The 25,129-nt window shown below is 40.0% G+C and overlaps 1 protein-coding gene across 5 annotated transcripts; it reads right to left on the bottom strand.

The window, feature by feature from the left end:
* Window positions 1-901: 901 nt before the first annotated feature.
* On the bottom strand, window positions 902-25,124 carry LOC131914750 (zinc finger protein 26). Of its 5 annotated transcripts, XM_059267377.1 has the most exons (11): window positions 24,938-25,124; window positions 24,542-24,619; window positions 11,365-11,498; window positions 10,841-10,932; window positions 10,152-10,260; window positions 8,436-8,516; window positions 7,131-7,216; window positions 6,275-6,401; window positions 4,681-4,764; window positions 4,076-4,158; window positions 902-3,284 (listed from the first exon to the last, which is right to left on the bottom strand). In XM_059267377.1, exons 3-11 carry the CDS (start codon window positions 11,387-11,389, stop codon window positions 1,008-1,010), a joined length of 2,964 nt encoding a protein of 987 aa, XP_059123360.1. In that variant the 5' UTR covers window positions 11,390-11,498; window positions 24,542-24,619; window positions 24,938-25,124; the 3' UTR covers window positions 902-1,007. The 5 variants fall into 5 exon arrangements, with proteins under 5 accessions (XP_059123360.1, XP_059123362.1, XP_059123364.1 ...); XM_059267379.1 differs by lacking the exons at window positions 24,542-24,619; window positions 24,938-25,124 and adding an exon at window positions 24,650-24,764; XM_059267381.1 differs by lacking the exons at window positions 6,275-6,401; window positions 7,131-7,216; window positions 8,436-8,516; ... (3 more) ...; window positions 24,542-24,619; window positions 24,938-25,124 and adding an exon at window positions 6,127-6,225.
* Window positions 25,125-25,129: the final 5 nt, after the last annotated feature.

Consider the following 25,129-nt stretch of genomic DNA (forward strand, 5'->3'; position numbering starts at 1 on the left):
GCTGAACTCTAATCAGAGAATGAGATAATGGCTACCAGAGACTGGGAACTCAAACAAAGGGGTTGTATTGGTCAGATCCAACCTACTTGAACACTACGTAAAAACACAGTGATTTCAGTGCTAGTAAAGTATATACTTAAGACAGTGGACAGAGCCAGGTATGGTGGCTTGTACCTGTAATCTCAGCACTCAGGAGACTGAGCCAAGAATGCCATGAAGTCAAGACCAGTCTAAGCTACATGATTTTCATACTAGTCTAGGTCACAAAGTAAGACTGACTCGAAAAAAAGACAAAAGGGAGGGAAGCAGACAGTGCAGAGGGTGTGCATGGCACAACAAATAAAATAACAAGTAGTGAGTAGATGAGAGTTTGTGTTCATTAGTTCACAATGTCAACATGGGACATATACGAGACACTAGGTATAAACAATAGTTTTCAATCATACAAATAGGAATATTTTAAAAAGGAAAACCTATAATGGAATTTAGAAATTTATAATTGAAGTCATAAAAATACACAAATATAGAAATATTCAAAGTTCATCTAGAAGCACCCAGGAAATCTATGTGTTGCCATCCAAATGAAGCAAATCCCCTATTACACATATGTAGTTTGTGTTCAGTCTGTAAACAGCACATAAAGTCAAATGTAAAAAGTTATTTCCCAAACTTCAGAAAGATTTTTTTCTCAACTGTGAGATCACAAGTGAACAAAGAAACTTAAAATCTATGCCATTTCTATATGTCTTGCATCAACACACATGGAAACACTAAAGGTTTTCATTTCCTATACTACAAACCTTGACTGAGTTCACATATCGTGAGATTTTGATCTCTCCCATGATCCTTAAACTCAGAGCATCCTCAGAATGAGTTTTTACAGCAAATAGTGAAAACTGAATGCTTTCATACATTGCTTATTATATTAATAAAACTTGTATAGACCAAATTCTGATTGCAAAAGATTGATCAAGGGCCTCCAGAACAATTTTCTGAATTCCTTACATTCAAAGATTTTCCCCCCAATGGGGATTTTCATGTTTATTAGCATCAGCAGAAGTAGTGAAGGCTTCCCCGCATTCCTTATATTCATATGGTTTCTCTCCTGCATGTTTCCGTAAATGTTTATTAAGGCCTGAGTGCTCTGTAAAGGCTTTTCCACAGTACTGGCATACATAGGGTTTCTCTCCAGTGTGAATTCGCATGTGAACTCGAAGGTACGAGGACCATAAAAATGACTTTCCACATATTATACACTGAAAAGGCTTCTCTCCAGTGTGAGTTCGCATATGAACGGGAAGATAAGAAGAACATGTAAATGTTTTTCCACATACAGTACACTGAAACGGCTTTTCTCCAGTGTGAATTTTCAAATGCACATTAAGATAAGAGGAAGAAGCAAAGGCTTTCCCACAGTGGTCACATTCAAAGGGTTTCTCTCCTTTGTGACTTCTTATATGTGCAATAAGGCCTGAGGAAGTGCTAAAGGCTTTTCCACATTCTTGGCATGCATAGGACTTTTCGCCAGTGTGATTTCGTAAATGTATAGTAAGGCCTGAACGAGCAGTGAAGTCTTTCCCACAGTAAGTGCATTTATAGGGTTTTACTCCAGTGTGAATTCGAAAGTGGGTCTCAAGGGATGAAGAGTTTCTAAAGGATTTTGTGCACACCTTACACTGAAAAGGTCTCTCAGAACTGTGAGTTTTCATGTGTACAGTAAGTTGAGCAAAACTAATAAAGCCTTTCCCACATTCCTTACATTCATAGGGCCTCTCACCAGTATGTGTTCTTATGTGTTTAGTAAGGCATGAGCGCTCAGGGAAAGTTTTCCCACATTCTTTACATTCATATGGTTTCTCTCCGGTGTGAGTTCGCATATGAATACGAAGATAAGAAGATCGTGTAAATGTTTTGTCACACTGATTACACTCAAAGGGTTTCTCTCCTGTGTGAGTTCTTAAATGTCCAACAAGAGATGAGGAATGAGCCAAGGCTTTCCCACACTGGTAACATTCAAAGGGCTTCTCTCCTGTATGAATTCTTATATGTTCAACAAGACCAGAGGATGTACTGAAGGCTTTCCCACACTCCTTACACTCATAGGGTTTCTCACCATTGTGAATTAGTACATGCTTAGTAAGGCCTGAACGTGCTGTGAAGTCTTTCCCACAGTAATTACATTTGTATGGTTTTATTCCAGTGTGAATTCGAAAGTGGGTCTTAAGGCATGAGGAATTTCTGAAGGTCCTTGCACATACCTTACACCGAAAGGGCTTCTCACCAGTGTGAGTTTTTATATGTTCAGTTAGTTGAGCAAAGCTGGTGAAGGCTTTCTCACATTCTGTACATGGATAGGGCCTCTCCCCAGTATGTTTTCGTAAGTGTATCGTAAGCCAAGAACGGCCACTGAACGCTTTCCCACATACTTTACATTCATAGGGTTTTTCTCCTGTGTGAGTTCGTATGTGACCTAACAGGTAAGAAGAACGTGTAAATGCCTTCCCACATATGTTACACTCAAAGGGCTTCTCTCCAGTATGAGTTCTCAAATGCGTAGTAAGGTAAGAAGAAGATGCAAAGGCATTCCCACACTGGTCACATTGATATGGTTTCTCTCCTGTATGACTTCTCATATGTTCTGTAAGGCGTGAGGGTTGAATAAAGGTTTTCCCACATTCCTTGCACTCATAAGACTTCTCTCGCGTGTGTTGTCGTAGATGCACAATTAAGCTTGAGCGCTCAGTGAAGGCTTTCCCACATTCCTTACAGTCGTAGGGTTTCTCCAAGGTGTGGCTTTGCATATGGATATTAAGGTAGACAGGATGTGTAAAGATTTTTTCACACTTCTTACATTCATAGTATTTTTTTTCAGTGGGAATTACAACATGATCGTCATGGCTTATAGGATGAGTAAAAGCTTGCTCACACTGCTCTGATTTGTGAAGATTCTTTTCACTATGAGAAGAACTATGTGCCTGCAGTTCTAACTGATTAACGAAAGTTTTCCCACATTCACAGCACTCAAAGGATTTTTCCACAGTGCACATTTTCTGGGAAACATCTGGAGTCACAGTGAAGGGTTTTACACACTGGTTCAACTGAAGAATGTTCTCTTCGGTAGAATTTTCTTTAAGTGGTGGCACAAAGTCTTTTCCATACAAATTACACTCTGAAGTGTTCTCTGTATTTGAAGTACTTATGTGAGTCTCAGGGCATGAATCTTCACTGAAAACTGTTCCAACTTGTATAGAGTCACCAAGCACCCCTCTATTGTGTTCTCTTCCCTATTGATAAAGGGTAAAAAGATGATTAAAGGATTTTTCAGGCTTGTATAGGAATGTATACTTGTAGGAATTCTGATGCACTAATTTATGCTGAACATGTTGGTTTACTACTGTAATCCCAACACTCTGGAGGCTAAAGCAAAAGTCACAAGTGAAGGCTATTTTAAGTGCTAATGAGCCCCTCTCTGATAAAAGGAGTAAACAGAAAAGGAGGGAAAAAGAAGAGTTCCCTTGCCTGTGATAGCTATTTCTGTCAAATATCTTTCATTTATATCTATTTTTATTAAAGAATTCCTAATCTTCCCTGAAATTGGACAATAAGAAATACCCTTGTTCCCCCAAGGAGTTATATCAACCATGCTCCAGGAATGGCCCTATATACACCAAGGAAGTTTGGTTAGCACAAATTCAAATTGATAGACTATTATATTCTTAAAAATGGATGTAGAGTTGGGGTGGAGAAGTGAAGGTGAATCTTGGAGGACTTAGGAGAAGTGGGAGTTGATTATTATCAAAATACATTATATGAGATAGTCTCAAAATTAAAAAAAAAAAAAGAAAGAAAGAAAGAAAGAAAAAGAAATATTCTGGGGCTGGAGAGCTGGCTCAGAGGTTAAAAAGGACCCAGGTTAGTTTCCCAGCTCACAATTGTCTATAACTCCAGTTCCAGGGAATCAGATGCCCTAGTCTGTTCTCCAAAAGCACCAGAAATGCACATGATACACAGACTTATGTGCAGGCAAAGCACCCATAAACATAAAAGAAAAGCAAATTTCATTTGTGAGCCTTACCAGTTGCATTCCATTTGACACATCTGACCAAAATATATCCTGCTGAAGTGCTGTCCCTTTTGTCTTAAGGTGCATTTCCCATTCTAAAGTGAAACCAGAAAACATATATAACATATATAACATTTGCACAACAAATGGAAAGTTCAATTTTTAAAAACAGGCACAAACCCATCTCATGTGGCCGGGTGTGGTGGTACACACCTTTAAGGAGGAAAGGCAAGCAGATTTCTGAGTTCAAGGTCAGCCTGTTCTATAAGTTGAGTTCCAGGCAAGAACTTCATTTATATTTTTTTCATATTGAAACACATTAAACAATAAGGCAAAGAGAGATTAAAGCATCTAAATCTAAAATATGGCAAACATAGGATATGGTGTCAAAGCTGTAATAATTAAATTTTTTTACTAAAATTAAATGGGATGGTAAATAAAATAGAGAAAAGGAAAAAAAGATACATCACAGATGCTATACATTAGCTTTTTCTATTAAAATTAAATTGTGTTCCAAGGACTTCAGATTCAAGGTGGTCCTTCTAACAGTTCCCTTAACACACTTCCAAGCATAATGAACTTGACAATGACAAGAAATGTTTTCAACAAATACTAACCTTGGAGAATTCCTTGCTCCATTATTGTCAACTCTACTTTCCGCTCCAACCAAGAGATCAGGCTAGGTTTGAACAACTGACCTCCTAAACAGAGACAAATACATCAATGGAAAAGTCTCATAAACTCCCCAATGATAGAAAAACACATTTCTCAAGAAATATTTAAAATTATTAACAGCTCAGAATATAAATATTTATGCTATTGGTGACTAGAAGTTTTCTGTTGACCCACCAAACCCACATTCATAACTAAATGCACATTTAAAAAACACTAGTGAGGACCAAGTCTGTTGATGTAATCTCATCACTCACAAGGCTGAGGCAAGAGGATCAAGACTTTCAGGCCAATGATGGCTACAAGGCTAAATAGTGAGACCTGTCTCAAGCCAAAAAATGGCTGAAGTAGAGTGTGGTGATGTTTTGTGATATTTTGTTTGTGACCTAACAAATAAAGCTTGCCTGAAGATCAGAGTGTAGAGCTAAGCCACTAGTTAGCCATAGAGGCCAGGCAGTGGTGACACACAACTTTAATCCTAGCATTTGGGAGGCAGAGGCAGACGAATCTCTTGTGTTCAAGGCCTCCCTGAGCTATACAAGATTGATCCAGTCTAAAAGAGAAACAGCCAGGCAGTGGTGGCACACACCTTTGATCCTAGCCCTTGGAATCTCACACCTTTAATTATAGCACTAGAGAGGCGGAGACAAGAAGTGATATGGCTGGGCAAAGAGAGGAATATAAGGCAGGAGGAGATAGGAGCTCAGCTCCCTTTCAGGCTGAGAACTCAGTAGAGGTAAGAAATGGCTGTGGCTTCCTCTTCTGTCTCTCTGATCTTTCAGCATTTACCCCTATATCTGATTCCGGGTTTTTATTAAGACAATTAGGATTTGTACTATAGTAGAGCACTTGCCTAGACTGTATAAGGTCCTAAATTTAATCCCACTACTGCCCATAAACAAATAAATACTATTAATGGCATGTAATGGTCCTATGCTTCCATTATTAATGAAAATTCTATGCTTTAAAAAAAATGTAAAATAAAATGCACTAAATTATTTCTTTCAATAAGATCTAGTATAAGTAATGAAAGTTTTATAAAGTTACTACCACCCCTACTCCCCAGAGATACAGATCAAACCCAAGGCCACATGTCTAAACAAGCACTCTACCACAAAGAAACATACCCAGCCATGGGTCTTCATTCTTATACGGAAAAAATGATAGCACTAGTCCTTCAGAAACAGATTCACAAAAATTGTTAAAATAAAAACAACAGCCAGATGTGATAGAGCACATCTGTAATCTCAGCTCTCAGATGACTGAGGTAGAATGCTGAGAGCTTGAAGTCAGCTAGAGTTATAGAGAAAGACCCTGCCATAGAACAAAAATCAGAAAGAGAAAGAATCTCAAAATAACACTATTAGTATAGTAATAGTGATGCTACTAACCATGATTTAGTTGAGAACTACCATGGTGGGATAATTATATTAAGGAAAGGATTTAATCTGCTATTTCCCACTGTTTTCTGAGCTGATAACACATTCTAGAACACTATTTGTTATCTTATGAATCTAGAACAAATGATGGCAGTCTCACCTACTGTGGCCAGGTTCTGGTAGTTCTCCAGCATCACATCTCTGTAGAGATTTCTCTGAATAGGATCCAGTGAAGTCCACTCTTCCTGGGTAAAGTCCACAGCCACATCTTCAAAGGTCACTGCATCCTGAACCATCACATAAACACCAGCTTGAGCAAAGTAAACATCATCTATGCTCACTGGAGAATGACGAAGTAAAATCCATGCCTATAAAGGAGTATGAGGTCCCCATAATCTATCTCAAGTCTCAGTATTTCTAGAGCATCTCTCTATCTACACTCACTCTATACACCTTTTATACTCATGGATTTTGGCACCTCTTACAAATAAACTTACACTGCCACAACTACACAGGGAACTCTATTCATCTTACCCCCTATGCCGTGACACGCTCCCAAGCATTTCCAACTTGTTATGTGATTATAAATGAATTTACTTCTTTAAAAATGGAGATTTTCATCTTTATCATTTGTCAGAACACATAAAATAATAAATATTTAAACACTAACAGAAGTCAAGACGCATGACTACTAAAATACTGAAATATTTTCAGGGTAATCCCTCACCTAAATATGTGCCTTTGGGGAAAATTCAACCAAGCAATCAGTCATGGCATGGGTTTTTGGTTTGCTGATTTGTTTTGCTGTGAGGGCAAGTCTACCTATGAGAAAATGTCTTCCTGGCCAATTTCACATTAACTTTAGATCCTCTAATACTCCTCTTCAGAGTACATGATAAGAGACCATTCCTTCTACCAAGAAACCCACTTCTCTTCATGTCCTGACTTCTTACAAAGAAAATTATCAATCCTGGCTAAGTGCATAAAATAGGAAATAAACTTTTTGTTGAACTTACCACCTGCTGAGTCTCCATGAAGGTATGTCTTGTCAAAAAATCCTGCTCTAGTGCTAAATCTTTGGTTTGTAGTTGTTTTTCCAATTCTGGAATTGAACCCACAAAATAAGATTAGATTTAAATAACAGAACAGTATAACAAGTTAAAAGTATCTCCATGGTTTTCTAAATAAACCTGGTAAGCAAACTAAAGATTTAGAGGAAATTTTGCTAAATATAATTCTGTTAAAACTAATACATGGTAATAAAACAAAAACTTGTCACCAAAGAGAAAAAGGAAGAAATATCATGAAAGTACAGCACAGTATGATGATGCACACCTACAATCCCAGCACACACGAATCTAAGGCTGGAGAATCAACTATTTAAAACTACACCATGAGAGAGAGAGAGAGAGAGAGAGAGAGAGAGAGAGAGAGAGAGAGAGAGAGAGAGAGAGAGAGAGAAAGCAAGCATGCATTTGAGGCAAATCCCAGGAGACTGTTTTACCAACACACACACACACACACACACACACAGAGAGAGAGAGAGAGAGAGAGAGAGAGAGAGAGAGAGAGAGAGAGAGAGAGAGAGAGAGATGAAAAAAGAAAAGTAACAATGAGCTTGGCACTCCAGGAGGCAGTCAGAGGCAAGTGAATCTCTTGCCTCGAGTTCAAGGCTGGCCTAGCATACAAAGGAAGTTCCAGGCCAGTCAGGGACAAACAGTAACTTAAAAAACCAACCAAACAAAAGAAGATAATGAACTTGAAACATAAAATGCTATCTCATTAGACCTAACTCCTCAGAGGTCTGCTAGTACTTATCCCTGTTTGGGGAAGAGGAATATGGTCAGTGTCTCCTGTAAGTGTATACAAGGTTTCACTTGAATCTTGAATTAAGGACAGTGGTTAAATCAGAATGATAATAACTAAGTTGCATTCATACATTATGGTGTTGAAGTAATTAATTTTAAGCCATACTTTATTTTTGAAGATAATTTTGATCTATTTTGTCCAATATGAAAATGAAATTTTTAAGGAGGAATAATTAAGCTTGAAATTTTTAATTAAGGTTTTTTCCTATGAAGGTAGTTGATTTTAGAATTTGAATTGCTAATGTACCTCTGTACATTTTACTTAGATAAATATCTGATAGTCTTATCCTCTGTTTAAATCTTATTTATTTAGCGTACACATTAAAAATAACTTCTGGAAAAAAAAATGCTATCTCATTAGATCATGGGATTTTGGGGGAGACAAAAAGTAACAACAGGAAAACTGATGATGATATATGCCACTGGTCACTGTTGTTCTTCACAAACATTCACCTTGAAGAACTCCTCTCTGTGTGCTCACCAATTCTTCTTTCAAACAAGTCAAAGCACTGGGTTTGGTAAGTGTCTGACATCCTATACATAGAAAAAGTTGCATTAACAGGATATGACAAACTTTTCTTTGATTCAGTCTATAATACATTTGGGTCTCAGGTAGCCCAGGCTAGCCCCTCAAACTTGCAAGCCTACTAGGATTACAGGCATGCACAATCAAACCCAGCTTTTGGTCTACAATTCTAATAAAAGCAGTAATTATTTCAAATGGACCAAAAAAGACAAAAGCCTTATCCCATGATCCCAAGGATTTCTGACCACTGAAATACAAATCAATTTCATATGTGTATTTCTGAAGCTCTAGCAATTTAATCAAACAGACAAAAATTAATCAGAGTAATATTTGCTAGGCAATAAAGGAGACAATTAACTTATTATAGTTCATCTAATTCAGATAAAGTCGTAAGACAAGGGGATTTAGCTCAGTGGTAGAGCGCTTGCCTAGCAAGCACAAGGCCCTGGGTTCAGTCCTCAGCTCCAGAAAAGAAAAAAAAAAGTCGTAAGACAAATAGAACACTAACTAGAAAGTACTATTCAATAAATCAAAGATGGCAACAAGAACATACATTTCAACAGAACTAGATGATACACATTTTAAAAACCACCAGAGTGGGCCATCAAGATAGTTCATTGGGTAAAAGTTTCCCATGTAACACTGACAATCTTAGTTCAATATGCAGAACCCACATCTTCACTGACAACATTACACTTTGGAAGATGAAACCTCAACTGAAGAACTGACTCCATCAGATTAGCCTATGGACATGTTTTCGGAACCTTTGATTGCTAGTTGATACAAAAGGGCCAGGTCTGTGTAAGAAAAGTAGATGAGCAAGTCAAAAGGAGTAAGGCAGGGTTCCTCCATGGTTTTTGTTTCAGGGTCTGCCTACAGGTTCCTGCCTTGGCTTCTCTTGATGGACTATAACCTTAAGCCAAATAAACCTTTTCCTCCCCCAGTTGCTTATTTACTCTGTTTTATCACAGCAACAGGAGGCAAACTAGGACACCAAATATTAAAAAGTCAGATGCAAAGGCAGACATCTGTAATCCCAGCCCCGGCACTCCTAGAATGAGATGAGAAGCAGAAAAAGGAGAACTGGCCACAGTGCAGCGGCAGAAATGAGAATGAACCTTCCTCCCACAAGATGGGAGCAGAGAACTGACTCCCTGTGTGTTGTCCTCTGATTTCCACATGGGTGTTGTTGGCACATGTGCACCTGCACTCACACACACAAAACAATAAAAATAAATAAATCTTGTTTTTGTTTTTCTAGACAGTTTCTCTGAGCAGCCCTGGGTTGTCCTGGAACTCACTCTGTAGACCAGGCTAGCCTCAAACTCAGAGATCCACCTGCCTCTGCCACCCGAGAGTTGGGATTAAAGGTACACAATCATCACCACCTTAAATCTTAAAAAAAATTCTACAGTGTGCTAGGCATGCAGCTCAGTAATGAAGCACACACATAGCAGTTATGAGACACTGGAGTTTACTATAAATCCCCATTAAACTAATATCGTATGTTTAAATATTTTTGAAGAGAAACTGTTGTCACTGTTATCTCATTGGATTTGGCAAAGATCCTAAACATACTAAGTACATAATATGTGCCTGCTCCACATGAAGCATCTGTCATATGAGAATAACTACCAACTTACCTACAGAGGCCAGGTTTTTATAGTCCTCCACTGTCACATCACTGGGTATGATGTTCTGAGTTGGATCCTTTGTAGTACACTCCTCTTGAGTGAAATCCACAGCACCATCCTGAAAGGTCACCAAATCCTAAACCAGCCATATATGCTTGCTTCAACCAAGTTAATATCCCCACCAATCATCCCAGGAGACTAAGGATAGGGAACTCAATGCCTATAGAGGGAGCTGCAAGTTCTCCCATTGCCTACCCTGGGGTTTGAGGGCCCTAGACTAGGCTTCTCTGTATTCACACTCACACTCTGTCCATCTACTCTAATCATAGAACTTTAATGACACATTTCAAACATTTTCACCTCACCACACTGACCTTTCTGTCTTCCCTCTTTTTTAATAACATTCTTGGACATACTGTATAAATGGGGTAAATATGAAAAACAAAGTCTTTGAGAAAATGATATTTTCACTTTCTTACTATTTTTCAGAACACTGTACAAAACAAACGGGCAGTTGGCACCACAGGGTCAAGACTATAACAACACATTACAGCAGTGTGAAAAAGCTCCTCTCCCATGGTAATCAGTCCTTGTCAGGGGCTTTATTCCCTTTGATAATCCCTGGAGACAAGTTGGTCTGCATGGAAAGATGTATACCTCTATATGTAATGATGTCAGTTTGTGGAACTTCTTCATACCTTATTAGAGCTTTTCAGGCAATCAACCAGTATGCTTTCTCCCTCTGTTTCTTTCCCTTGACTGCAGACTTGGTCCCCAGAAAGCAGACTTCCTGGAAAAAGATACAACAATCCAGAGCTGCCAAAAAGCCCACATTCACTGTGAGAGGGGAGTTCATCTGTTTGCAATTAATGCATAACTCATTTCACTCAGATAATTTGCAAATATAACTCTGGTAACCTACAATGCCACAGCAATTCTTACAGCAAGGAGACACAATGGTGAACTGTCTTGCCTACCAAGAGAAGAACATTAGTTTTGCTTTAACACCAAGGAAATGTAAGTTCTAAGAAACGTAACTCTGAATTTGCCTGATGACAAAAATCAGTAATGAATTATGCAGTACCCGTTCCCAAGCACATACTAGAGGGCTCATATACAAAACAGCCCTCTTTAGCCTACCTCAGCCCTCCAGAACAGAATGGCTCTACACTGTGTAGGAGGGACCTACAACAGATTCAAACACAGCAGCAACAGGACTTACCACAGGACAAATTGGTAATGTCCATCCTTTGACTAATGGTAAAATGTATAAACAAATTCTTCTGTGACTCCAAGGACACGTCAGGGAAACTTATGTATCAAAGTGGAAAATGACGATATTCATTTCTCTTTAATCTGCATGAATCAAAAAGCAACACTTGGCAGTCATCAAACATCATATATTAGCTCTCTGCAGGTAAGATAATGAAACCACTAAAAATGTATACCTTATAATATGGGTTCATCAATGATACCACTCTTGGGCATATACCCAAGGAATGCTCAATCACACCACAAGAACACTTGCTCAACTATATTCATATCAGCATTATTCATAATACCCAGCACCTGGAAACAACCTAGATGCCCCTCAACCGAAGAATGGATAAAGAAAATGTGATACATTTACACAATGGAGTACTACTCAGCAGTGAAAAACAATGACATCATCAAATTTCCAGGCAAATGGATGGAACTAGAAAATATCATCCTGAGTGAGGTAACCCAGACTTTGAAAGACACACACAGTATGTACTCACTCATAAGTGGATACTAGATGTAAAGCAAAAGATAACCAGACTACAATCCACAGCTCTAGTCAGTGCAGGTGCTGCTAATGAACCCATATCATTTTTTCTTTATTTAGAAATTTTTTATTCATTTTATATAGCAACCACAGATTCCCCTCCTCCCTCCTCCTACTCCCCCCACAAGGCTTCCCCCACAACCCACCCCCACCCCCTCCTCTGAAAAGGTAAGGCTTCCCATGGGAAGTCAGCAAAGCCTGGTACATTCAGTTGAGTCAGGTCCAAGCCCCTCCCTCATGCATCAAGGCTGTGCAAAGTGTCCCACCATAGGTAATGGACTCCAAAAAGCCAGCTCATGTACTAAGGATAGATCCTGATCCCACTGCCAGGGGCCCCTTAAACAGACCAAGCTATAAAACTATCTCCCTTATGTAGGGAGCCTAGTCAAGTCCCATACAGCTCCACAGCTGTCTGTCTAAAGTTCGCGAGTTCCTACGAGCTTGGCTCACTTGTCTCTGTAGAAGAATCAGTAAAAAAAATTATGTTTTAAAAAAAAAAAGTATGTGGAGCTGGTAAGATGACTCAGTGGGCAGAAGTACTCGAACGTGAGCCTGATGACCTAAGTTTAGTCCTTGGGCCTTCCCTCTCACAGATGTAGGAAAGAATGACTCCCATAAGTTGTCCCCAGACAAACAGATTCTCAAAAGTTGTCCCCCGACCTCCACACTCACGGTATGGCACACATGTGCACAGATACACACACAAAATTAAATAAACATAATATATATGTGTGTATATATATAATTACATATATACACACATATATATATACCATAGAACCATATGAGGTTCTCCCTTTGACTGTCCCCCTCCCCCGACTTTGGTCATCTATATGGACAGAGATGCATATAGTTTTTTTTTTTTTCATTTCCTAATGGAGAAAAATCTAAAGCAGTGGTTTAATAATTTATAATGAATTGGAAGATGTGAGAATTTGTTGCTCAGAGCATTGAGTACTAAAATGATTGCTTCAAGTTTTGCCAGGTATATATCATTTGTTGGGTCTTTACCCTTTACTAGAGACATCCTGACTAAGGGATGAAAAGTAACAAAATCCCACAGAGTTCTATCACACATGATACTCAGCAGTGCCATCCATGTCTCATGGTTCTCTCAGTTAATTCCTGAGGTAGCCACAGTTCTCAATAAGAGCTGCTCTCCAGTACCCTGGCATCTACTAAGGGAACGAAAAGAGGAAGCACAAGGTCCAGATATGCCTCTAAAACTAGGTCCCTTTTGATTTCAACATGTACATAAACTCTGTAAATGTAGATCATGTTCCCTCTGTGGAGCAGTTTGAGTAAGAATGTCCCTGAGAGAATCAGATGGTCGAATACTTGGTCCCAAATTGGTAGCACTGTTTGAGGAGGTTTAGGACAGAAAGGAGGACTCTGAGATTTCAAAAGCCGCACACACCATTCCCAGTTCAATCTCTCTGCTTTCTGCTTGTGGTTTAAGATGTGCGTTCTCAGTTTGCTGCTCCAGTCACCAAGTCTGCCTGCTGCCACACTTGCCCACCATGACAGCGACGGATCTTTATCCCTCGGGAACTGTAAGCCCAAATAAACCCTTCCTTTTCTATACTGCCTTGGTTACTTTTCTATTGCTGTGACAGAAAACTATGATCAAAGCAACTTATACAAGAAAACATTTAATTTGGGATTCACGGTTGTAGACGGTTAGTGTCCATAGTAAGGGAACAAGGAAGCAGGCAGGCAGGCAGGCAGGCAGGCACTAGGCCTAGAGCTGAGAACTTACATCCTTATCTACAAGTAGGAGACCGAGAAAGCTAACTAGGAATGGTGTAGGCTTTTGAAACCTCAAAGCCTGCCTGCAGTAACACATCTCCAACAAGGTCACTGCCCCACCTAAGTACCTGCCTTGACTTCCCTCAATGATGGGCTGCTACTTGGAAGTTTAGGATTAAATAAACCCTTTCCTCCCCAAGTTGCTCTTGGTCATGGTGTTTTAGCATAGTAATAGATACCTAACTAAGACAAAATGGGAATGGTTCTGCTCACTAACCCCCTAGGGACCCAGTAGGAAAATATGTCCTGTGATTAAAGTCAACGGGAAACTACAACACCCCAGTCAATCAGGCAGGGGAACAAAGGGTCATCTTCAGAGATGAAGGTATGGGTCACTCCTCCAAAAAAAAAAAAAAAAAAAACACCAAGCCTGCTGAGCACGGAGGCAGGTAGAGGATCGTTTTAAATACCAGCTAAGGCTACCTGACCAGCTACAGAAGAGGACAGTAACTGGCATGAGTGTTTCTGCCCTGCTTTGTTAAAAACAGCTTTACATATATTAAGGCAGTGTTTGCATCTTCTTTCCTCTATTTCTTTATCATGTAATGTAACATCAATTGAGATAGTATCAGTGGTTAAGTACTGTAAATCTATATTATCATATTTAAAAGACCAAGCATTCCTCCAGGGACCTTGCCACTTATTCAAAATTATATAATGCATTTGTGATTGTATGTGGATGAGTTATATCATGCAAGGTGAAATTATGAACTCGTTTTTATTTTTATTTGGAAATTAAGCATAACATAAGGAGATGTGATTGTGTTGGAGTGGACTTGTGATGCCCTAATTTTGGTTGTCAACTTGACTACATATGAATCAACTAAAATTCGAGAAACTGAGCACTCTTGTCATGGCTTTTCTAAATCAGACTATCTGAAGGAAGACCCACCCTAAACCTAGGCCACAGCTTCTGATAGATATGGAAGAAGGAAAATGCTTTTTCCTAATTGTCCTCACTCTCCCTGGCAAGTTCATCTACCCTAATGCTGTAGTCAGTACCAAATCTAGTTCTTCAGGATCCCAATGTAGACCGAAAACCAGTAATTATCCAAGAATTCTCCTGGGCTCTAGCACCAGATTGGGACTGACTGCAGAGACATGTAGTCTTGTAGACTGGCTGAACTACCAGATTCTCGGCTTTTCTGTCATGACACAGCCACTGGTAGACTACTCAGACTGCATCCTATATGGCAGTGTGTGAGTCTGTGTGTGTGTGGAGTGGGGGAGGGTGTTCATTCTATTTAGTACTATTCCTTTAAGTAACTAAAACATACATGAGAACCCAGAAAAGGACTGAAATATGTTAAGACTTATATATCACGAAAAGTAACCATTAAATATCCCTGGTAAAGGATGTTATCAATACTACATCATACCTGTGTTTTTGAAGAAAGGAGGACACAGTTAGGATGTTTCAAAGGCTATACATGTTTGTTTTTGTTTTTGTTTTTTTTTAAAAAAAAAAAAGGTACTGAGGGACTCCAGAGCAGCCTGGAAGAGGTGAACTGAACCCTTTTTGAGTTTCAACTACAATGTTTCTGAGACGCTATTGAAACAGGAAATAAATACAATGTTAGCCAATATCTAAGAGCAAAATATCATCTAGCTGTTGATTTCATAGAATTATTTATTTTAATACTAAATGTTGGATATGGGGACCTCAATGAACAGCATTAAAGCTATCACAATTCATTATGGGAATCGTTTCTTTTCAGACTTAGAACAGACAACAAGGATGATTGATCAAACTGGTAAACCCTATGCTATATTTTATATAACAGAACTTAATTCTTGAAAGCCCTATATAGCCTTTGAATCATATTAATTTTTTCAGTGCTGGGACAAAAACCAGGGACTCATGGATGTTAGGCAAACACTGAACCACAGAACTGACCTCATTAGCAACTATTCTGATTAAGGTCCAAAGTTCCATATGCAAGGTCAAATTTAAATAATAGGAACAAATTTTAATTCATTATTTCAATAATGAATTTAATATTTTAATTCATTGTTTTCTGTATTATATAGCATATGTGGGGAGTATTTTAGGGCAATGAGTACTGACACTATAAAAAGCGGAAACAGGGGCCTACTTAAAACCTTCTCCCATTTGTGTTAACTATGTAGCCATTTGTTCATCTTATTACAGAAAAACACAACATACAGTACCATCCTCCTAAAGTCTACTATTAAACCTAAAGTCCAGTGGTGCACATCTGTAAACTTAGGAGTGTGAGGTAGGATCTTAAGAGTTCAAGGTCATTGGCCTGGAAAGATGGCTTAGTGGTTAGGAGCACTTACTGCTCTTGCAGAAGGACCCAGGTTTGGTTCCCAGCACACACATGGTAGATTACAACTGTCTGTCAATTTCTAGGATACTGATTTAACACCCTCTTCAGGTCTCTAAGGGCAACACATATACATGCAGATAAAAACACTCACAAAATATTTTTTTAAGAGTTCAAGGCCAGCCTAGTCTATACAAGACCCTGTCTCAAGAGAAAGAAAAGAAAAAAAAAAATTAAATCAATCCTGATTCTCAATTCACAACCCCGGCAAGAAAGCCTGAAAGTCAAAATGCCCATGGACCTTAATAAAGACCTAGTCTCAAAAGATCCTGATTCTCAATTCACAACCCCAGCAAGAAAGCCTGAAAGTCAAAATGCCCATGGGCCTTAATAAAGACCTAGTCTCAAAAGTCCCTCACTCTATACTTTGCTGTTGAACAGATTTCCATGCGCCCTTAAAAGCAACTCACCTACTTCAAGGATCTCTGACTAATATATAAAATACTTTAGTCATCTTACATATCTTGTTGTACCTCACTTGACCAGATTATCAGATGAAATTCTCCTGTCTCAGATAGGACTAGAATTCACAGCTTTCAGAATCCAGAGAGCCTACTCAACACAACAGAGAAAAATACAACCTGGTGCCAAGACCCTGCATGGATCCCACAAAATACAACAAAATGTATCTATGATGCCCTTGGCTTCCCCAATGTTCCTTCTATAAGGTTAATGGCAGGTGACTCTATGGCTTCCTGGATTACATCTGAGCCATGCTGCTATGCACTGCTATGCCTGTACTCAGCTAACTGACTCTGAAACTCCCCTCCCTAAATAGAAAGAACCTAGAGAGTCTCTTGTGTGGTATTTTATTCTGACAAAGCTTGTTTGGAGTCAGAAGGTAGAGCTAACCACTAGTTAACCATAGAGGTCTGAAGGTTTGTACAGAGAGGAAACAGAAAGTGATAAGGCGAGGCAGAGACAGGACCTCAACACAGAAGAGGTAAGAGTGACTGTGGCTGCTGCCCTGCTTCTCTCATCTTTCAGGTTTTACCCCAGTATTTGACTCCTGGTTTTTACTGATAAGATTAATTAGATTCACGCATCAAGAGTCTATGAATGTGTTCAACTTTTTGACAGTGCAACACAACAACACTGTCACTACGAAGTTTACACTTGGGACTCACACACTGAGTTACAAAAATTAAGATCTCATGTTTTAAGTTTATAATTTTGTGTTGGGGTGAATTATAGTTACCTCCAAGGCACAGGTTGGACACATGTAAAGGCACAGTCAGAGCTACTACCACTCCCCAGTTCTGGTTATAGCAAAACTGGCTACATTCTTTGGGTCTTGATTAAGCTGACTGACTTGTCAGTGGCAAAGCAGAAGGGTTAAATAGATATGGGATAAACAGAGGGAGCAACTCTGAGGAAACTGCTCAATGAATCAGAGACTGGAGGGCTCAGGGCCTAGGCAAGCAAGAGAAGCATCTGCTTCACCAGAGAGGTAACACCACATCATTAGCACTGGCACGCTGGGGTCTGCTATCCCTACACTGCTACCTTCCCTTACATATACTTCTCTACAACCCCAGCCCTACATTGAGGTCTACAAACGAAGCAACAGAAACAAGTAGATGCTGCAGCATTTGTCAAGGACATTCTTGTTTTCTTTGTGGTGCTGGGGATGGAGCCCAAGACCTTCTCACACTACGCAAATGCTCTACCAATAGGTTAGATGTCTAGCCCTGTATGGGACCATGCAGACCACCAGGACCTTGTCAGGTAGAAAAACCAAATGAAAAAGAAAAGATGGCAAGAATAGCCAGTGCGGAGGTCTCAGACGCCTGCAGTCTGAGGAAACAAGATCATCTGAGGAGTTGGCGAGCAAGCAGAGAACAACCCAAGAACACAAGAGAAGGAGCCGTCCGGCCACCAATCCAGGTCTCTAGCCCCTAGACCCTAGGGGCACATTACATGCCCCACCCCTCCAGCCACTAAAGCCCCAGGGACCAGGCAGCTGCCTTTCCCTGCTCGCTCACCAAGAAAACCAGCCCCTGCGACCCCAACAACCACCGGAGTCATAAGCCCACCCTGCACCAACAGGGAACAGCCATTGGAACCAGAGACTGGACAACAGCCTCTTTCCCTGCCCCCTCGCTAAGAAAACCATCCCATATGACACCAACAACCACCAGAGCCATAAGCCCACCCTACACCAATTGGGAACAGCTGCTCCCTGAAACAGAACCCACTAACACCAATTGGACTAAGCTGCTCCCAGAGAAACAGAGCCCATCAGCACCAATTTGACCAAGAACTCCAAGTGGACCAAGACTACCAATTGGAACAAGAGAGGCACCCTCAGACACAGACACCTCCTGCACCAAGCGGAGGAAGAGATGAGTAAACGCCAGTGCAAAAATACAGGCAACAACATAAAGACCTATTTGACACCATCAGAACCTAGTGATTCCACACCTGCAAGACCTGAGCATACCAATGCAGAAGAAGCAGAAGAATTCAATCCTAAAAATGAGTTTAAGAAGATGAGAGGCCCTTAAAGAGGAAATGAAAAATTCCCTTAAAGAAGAAAGAAAAAACTCCCTTAAAGAAAAAATGAAAAATTCCCTTAAAGAAATGAAAGAAAAAACAAACAAAAAATTGGAAGAAATCAAAGAAAGCCAAGAAAAAGGAATTGAAAAGATGAAGGAAACAATTCAAGATTTAAAAACTGCAATCGAGACAATAAAGAAGACACAAACAGAGGGAATACTGGAAATAGAAAATCTGACTAAACAAACAGAACTATAGATGCAAGCATAACCAAGAGAATGCAAGAGATGGAACAGAGAATCTCAGAAATGAAAAGGGAGAGATAACAACAATGAGGAAACCCAGAGAATCATCAGGTCATACTTCAAAAACCTCTACTCCACAAAATTGGAAAATCTGAAAGAAATGGACAATTTTCTGGATAGATACCACATACCAAAGTTAAATCATGACCAGATAAACTATTTAAATAGACCAATAACACCTAAGGAAATAGAAATGGTCATTAAAATTTCCCAACCAAAAAAAGCCCAAAACCAGATGGTTTCAGCGCAGAATTCTAACAGATTTTCAAAAAAGAGCTAATTCCAATACTATTCAAATTGTTCCACACAATAGAAACAGAAGGAACATTACCAAACTCTTTTTATGAGGCTACAGTTACCCTGCTACACAAACCACACAAAGATGCAACAAAGAAAGAGAATTACAGACCAATCTCCCTCATGAACTTTGATGCAAAAATACTCAATAAAATATTGGCAAACCAAATCCAAGAACACAGCAAAAAAATTTTCCACCATGACCAAGTAGGCTTCATCCCAGGGATGCAAAGATGGTTCAACATAAGAAAATATGTCAATGTAAACACCATATAAACAAACTGAAAGAAAAAAAACACACACATGATCATCTCACTAGATGCTGAAAAAGCCTTTGACAAAATCCAACACCTCTTCATGATAAAGGCTCTAGAGAGATCAGGAATACAGGGAACATACCTAAATATAATAAAGGCAATTTACAGCAAGCCAACAGTCACCATCAAATTAAACGGAGAGAAACTCAAAGCGATTCCACTAAAATCAGGAACAAGACAAGGCTGTGTACTCTCCCCATATTTTTTTTTTTTTTTGGTTTTTCGAGACAGGGTTTCTCTGTGTAGCTTTGCACCTTTCCTGGGACTCACTTGGTAGTCCAGGCTGGCCTCGAACTCACAGAGATCCGCCTAGCTCTGCCTCCCAAGTGCTGGGATTAAAGGCGTGCGCCACCACCGCCTGGCTGCTCTCCCCGTATTTATTCAATATAGTACTTGAAGTTCTAGCTAGAGAAATAAGACAATTAAAGGAGATCAAAGGAATAGAAATCGGAATGTAAAGGAAGAAGTCAAGCTTTCACTATTTGCAGACAATATGATAGTATACATAAGTGACCTCAAAAATTCTACCAGGGAAATCCTACAGCTGATAAACACCTTCAGTAATGTGGTAGGACACAAGATTAACTCAAAAAAATCAGTAGCTCTTCTATACACAAATGATAAAGGGCTGAGAAATAAATCAGAGAAACATCACCCTTTACAATAGCCACAAATAATATAAAATACCTTGGGATAACACTAACTAAACAAGTGAAAGACTTGTACAATAAGAACTTTAAGTCTCTGAAGAAAGAAAATGAAGAAGATATCAGAAAGTGGAAAGATCTCCCATATTCATGGATAGGCAGGATTAACATAGTAAAAATGGCAATCTTACCAAAAGCAATCTACAGATTCAATGCAATCCCCATCAAAATCCCAACACAATTCTTCACAGACTTGTTAAGAACAATAGTCAACTTCATGTGGAAAAACAAAAGACCCACGATAGCTAAAAGAATCCTGTATAATAAAGCAACCTCTGGAGGCATCACCATCCCTGACCTCAAGCTCTACTATAGAGCTATAGTAATAAAAATAGCTTGGTACTGGCATAAAAAACAACATGTAGACCAATGGAATCGAACTGAAGACCTTGACATTAATCCACACACATATGAACATCTGATTTTTGACAAAGAAGTCAAAACTGTACCATGGAAAAAAGAAAGTATCTTCAACAAATGGTGCTGGCATAACTGGATGTCAACATGTAGAAGATTGCAAATAGATCCATATCTGTCACCATGCACAAAACTCAAGTCCAAGTGGATCAAAGACCTCAACATAAATCCAGTTACATTGAACTTGATAGAAGAGAAAATAGGAAATAGTCTTGAATGCATTGGCACAGAGACCACTTCCTAAATATAACACCAATAGCACAGACACTGAGAGCAACAATTAATAAATGGGACCTCTTGAAACTGAAAAGCTCGCTCGCGCTCGCGCGCGCTCTCTCTCTCTCTCTCTCACACACACACACACACACACACACACACGCGCGCGCGCAAGCAAGCACGCGCACACACACACACACACACACACTCTCTCAAATAATAAACAGGCCTAGGTGTGGAGGACCAGGAAGCAAGACAGATGGATCACTGTGATTCCAAGGCCAGTCTGGTATTGACTCTTAGGCCAACCAACCACTGTTACACAGAAAGACCCTGTCTCAATATTAGTAACAATCATAAGCTTAAGGATATTTGAGCCAACTGACCAAAGGTGAGTTTTGGAGCAACATGGAAATCTGCTTTTTCACACTGACTTTTTTCTTTCTTTCTTTCTTTTTTTTTTTTTTTTTTTTTTTTTGGTTTTTCAAGACAGGGTTTCTCTGTGTAGGTTTGCACCTTCCTGAAACTTACTCTGTAGCCCCAGGCTGGCCTTGAACTCACAAAGATCCGCCTGCCTCTGCCTCCCCAGTGCTGGGATCAAAGGCATGCACGACCACTGCCCGGCTTTACACTGATATTTTTTAACCCAGAAGTTACTTATCAAAATTAAAATTATTTTAAATGTACAGAAAATTGCAAAATAACATGCCTTTTTCACTAGAGATACTTGATGTATGTAAGATAGTATAAAAATGTTTGTTCAATCACATTTGTCCCATTTTTAAAGTAAGCATGTTGAAGGGTACGTCATGAAACTAATGGCTATATATCTAGGGAATTCCCAATGGAGCTCTCTTCCACTGGTATATATTTTTTAATATGTCTCATGTGGGTGTCTCTTCTATTCGGTGATTGGGTAGAACAGCAATCTGTATCATGAGCGTTCAAGTTGGCTTATTATAACTGTCAGTTAATGGAACGTGAATCCAGCCATTTAATTCCACCAAATTGAAGTTGTTGAATTTCTTGAAAGCTGTGAAAATCATTTCCTACTCTGACTGAGATTTTACTTGAAGTGTAGCCTTCAACAGATTTGTAGTCTGCATAAATATATATATATATGTCTTCACTGTTATTTTTCTGAACTAGATGTTCACTAAACCAGGCTGATAGTCATGAGATTGCCGGTGAGTTTCTCGACTCATCTTGTGAATGGTCACTCCAAACCTGGCTTGCACAGTGACAGTGACCAATGGCTTAGGACCCAATTCCCTTACTGTCCTTCCCACTGCTTAGGATCAGACCAGGACCAGGAGGTGTCTTGTTCAGTATTTTGGTTTTTGTTTTGTTTTGTTTTCCGAGACTTTCTCTGCCTAGCTCTGGCTGTCCTGGAACGCACTTTGTAGACCAGGCTGACCTCGAACTTTAGAGATCTGCTTGCCTCTGCCTCCAAAGTGCTGGGAATGAAGGCGTGCACCACCACGCCTGGCCAGTGTGGTCGTTTTTAAATTATTCTGGGCTGACACGATTCTGGCTCTCAGGCTTACAACAGGCCCGCCCACTCCCACTGTGACTTGGTGAATCTAGACTTCCTCAGATGTACATTAACATTTTTGTTTAATCATACTTGGACAATTTTTCTTGTTGGGAACATCTCATCCTGTTGTCACAGCTAGCCCAGATCTCACAGGCTCAAGCTATCCTGTTCCTCAGTCTCAGCAGGTAGGACTAACCCATCAGCTCTCATCAGCTAAGTTACTGCTGTGACTTTAATAGGATAAATCCAAAGGAGGAAGACCTCAAAGTTCCAATAGTTTAACATATGGTTGTCTTACAATGGTTGAGCTTGGTACAAGGATAGAAAGAGATCACATAAAGCAAGAAACCAACAAATATTGTCTTCTCTAATAAAATCTAGATTTAAAAACAAAAAGGCCAGGCACGGTGGTTCATGCATGCTTGTAATCCAAGCACCAGGGAAGCTGAAGCTTGACTGTACTGGGTCACACAGTGAGTGTCAGGCTAGCCTTGACTACAGACCTTGTCTCAAAAATGAACAAATAAAATAATCATCATAATGGAGCTAAGAGATGGCTCAGAAATTAAGAACACTGGCTGCTCTTTCAAAGGACCAGGATTCAATTCCCAGCACCAACAGAGCAGCTCATAACAATCTGTAACTCCAGTTACAGGGAATCTGATATCCTCTTCTGGCCTCCATGGAAATTCCACTCACAGGGTGCACAGATCTACACTCAGACAAAATACCCATACATATTTTAAAAAAGGGCTACCAAGTGAGTTCCAGGAGAGGCGCAAAGCTACACAGAGAAACCCTGTCTCGAAAAACCAAAATAATAATAATAATAATAATAATAATAATAATAATAATAGTAATAATAATAAGAAATAAAAAAAATTGAGGCTGGAGAGATGCAGAATGGTAAGTGCTGCTCTTTCAGAGGAACAGCTGTTTCAGGCCCGACAACAGGTGGCTCACAGCTACCTGTAAGTCCAGCTTCAGGTGATCATTAATTCACCCTCTTCTGGCCTCTACAGAAAGGCATACGCACACCCAAAGACAGATACATATACATACACATATACATACACATATACATATACATATACATACATACACACACACACACCTCTTTTTAAAGATTTTTTTTTTAATGTTTTACCTGCATGTACATGGGGAGGCTAGTGCCCCTCCAGGCCAAAAGAGGATGTCCAATCCTCTGGAACTGGAATTACAGATGGTTGTGAACCACCTCATGGATGTTGGGAACTGAACCCAGGCCACCTACAAGAGCAACAAGTGCTCTAAAACAGAGCCATCTCTCCAGCCCCAATAAACTTTGTTTTTAAAGAAAAACCTATACGAGGGACTATTTAACAAAAAGATGAGAATAGGCAAGAGAGCATAAGATCAAAATACACAATGTGCATGTATGAACATATAATGAAACCCATTGTTTTCCTGCAATTTAACACAACATAATGATTTTAAGTTTTCCTGAAACATGCCCCTCCACAGAGAAAATAATTAAGTTCAAATATAGTATTTTAGAAAAATAAAGCTCCATCCATTCCTTAACAGTGTTCCACTTATTTATTCAATTATGTGTATGTGTTTATGTGTACCACATGAGTGCAAGCGCCTGGTCTCTCCATCCCCTCATAGCTGGAGTTACAGTGTTATGAGCCACTAACAAGAGTGCTGGGAACCAAATTTAGGTCCTCCGGAAGTGCCATGTGAGCTCTTAACCACTAAGCCATCTCTCCAGCCCCTAATTCCAGTTTTTTATAAGCCAAGTTCCCTGTTTTTCACTTGTGAACACTTTTTTGTTGGGATAAAGAGAAGCGGTAAGGGATGATTTGCGGTCTGCACAACACACGAATATGCACACCCTGCGCATTTACATTTTTCTCTGACTAAATGTAACATGCCAAAATGATGCATGATAGGGTAAAAAAAAAAAAAAAAAAAAAAAAAAAAAAAAAAAAAAAAAAACCTAACTAATGGAATGTATCTGTTTCCCAGAAGGAAGGATGCTAAAATCTAATCGTTAATGGTGAGACGGGCTAGAAAGACAGGGGTAAGAGGACATGAAAAAGAAGCCCCTCATCCTGAGACTTTTCCTGTCCATCAGGTTCTACCCACTGCTCACCAGCAAGCGCCAGGATGGCCAGGTCCGTGGGGCGATGGGTCGCCAAGCCGGACTCCAACGGCGGAAATCCTTTTCCCTCTGGAAAAGCAAAATTTTTTGTAAGATTACCTTAAAGGCGTTCGAGGCAGCAAGGGCTATATTCGAAGGCACAGGGAGAGGAAGGCACATTTAAGCGAAATGGCCCCCGGCCGGGACCCGAGGACCGTTGGGTCCGAGCCTCTGAGAGGCGACGGGGCGAATCGCGCGGCTGGGGACGAGCGGGGTCCCCACGAAGGCCACCCCCGGGCCTCGCTCCCCACCTCCGCCACCGCCCATCCCCTCACCCGACCTCACAGAGCCCGTCCAAGCCAGCCCGCCACCAGGGAGAAAAGAGAACGGGGCCGCGCGAAGCCACACCGGAAGAGACGGAGACGAGCTGCGGTTCACTTCCGCTTGCCGAGTCGGAACCTTTCCGGAATAGAAATTTCGGTTCCCTGGACCTGGGTGCAGATTGATTCCGAAGCGGGGGTTAAAAGCCGGGTCAAAGGACGAGACTGAAGTTAGAGCAAGATTTCTGGCGAGGACGGCCTTTCCCGATGACCAATCCCA

The sequence above is a fragment of the Peromyscus eremicus genome, chromosome 7, assembly GCF_949786415.1.
Source record: "Peromyscus eremicus chromosome 7, PerEre_H2_v1, whole genome shotgun sequence".
Taxonomy (NCBI): Eukaryota; Metazoa; Chordata; class Mammalia; order Rodentia; family Cricetidae; genus Peromyscus; species Peromyscus eremicus.

Bases quoted from the DNA above. Each gene is read 5' to 3' on its own strand.
- LOC131914750 (XM_059267377.1), bottom strand. From the start codon at position 11,389: ATGGACATTACCAATTTGTCCTGTG. The intron at 10,261-10,840 runs GTATGAAGAAGT...GTGACCTTTCAG, and splicing joins GCCTGAAAAGCTCTAATAAG to GATGGTGCTGTGGATTTCAC. The intron at 6,402-7,130 runs GTAAGTTCAACA...GTGATGGTTCAG, and splicing joins TCATGGAGACTCAGCAGGTG to GATGCAGTGACCTTTGAAGA.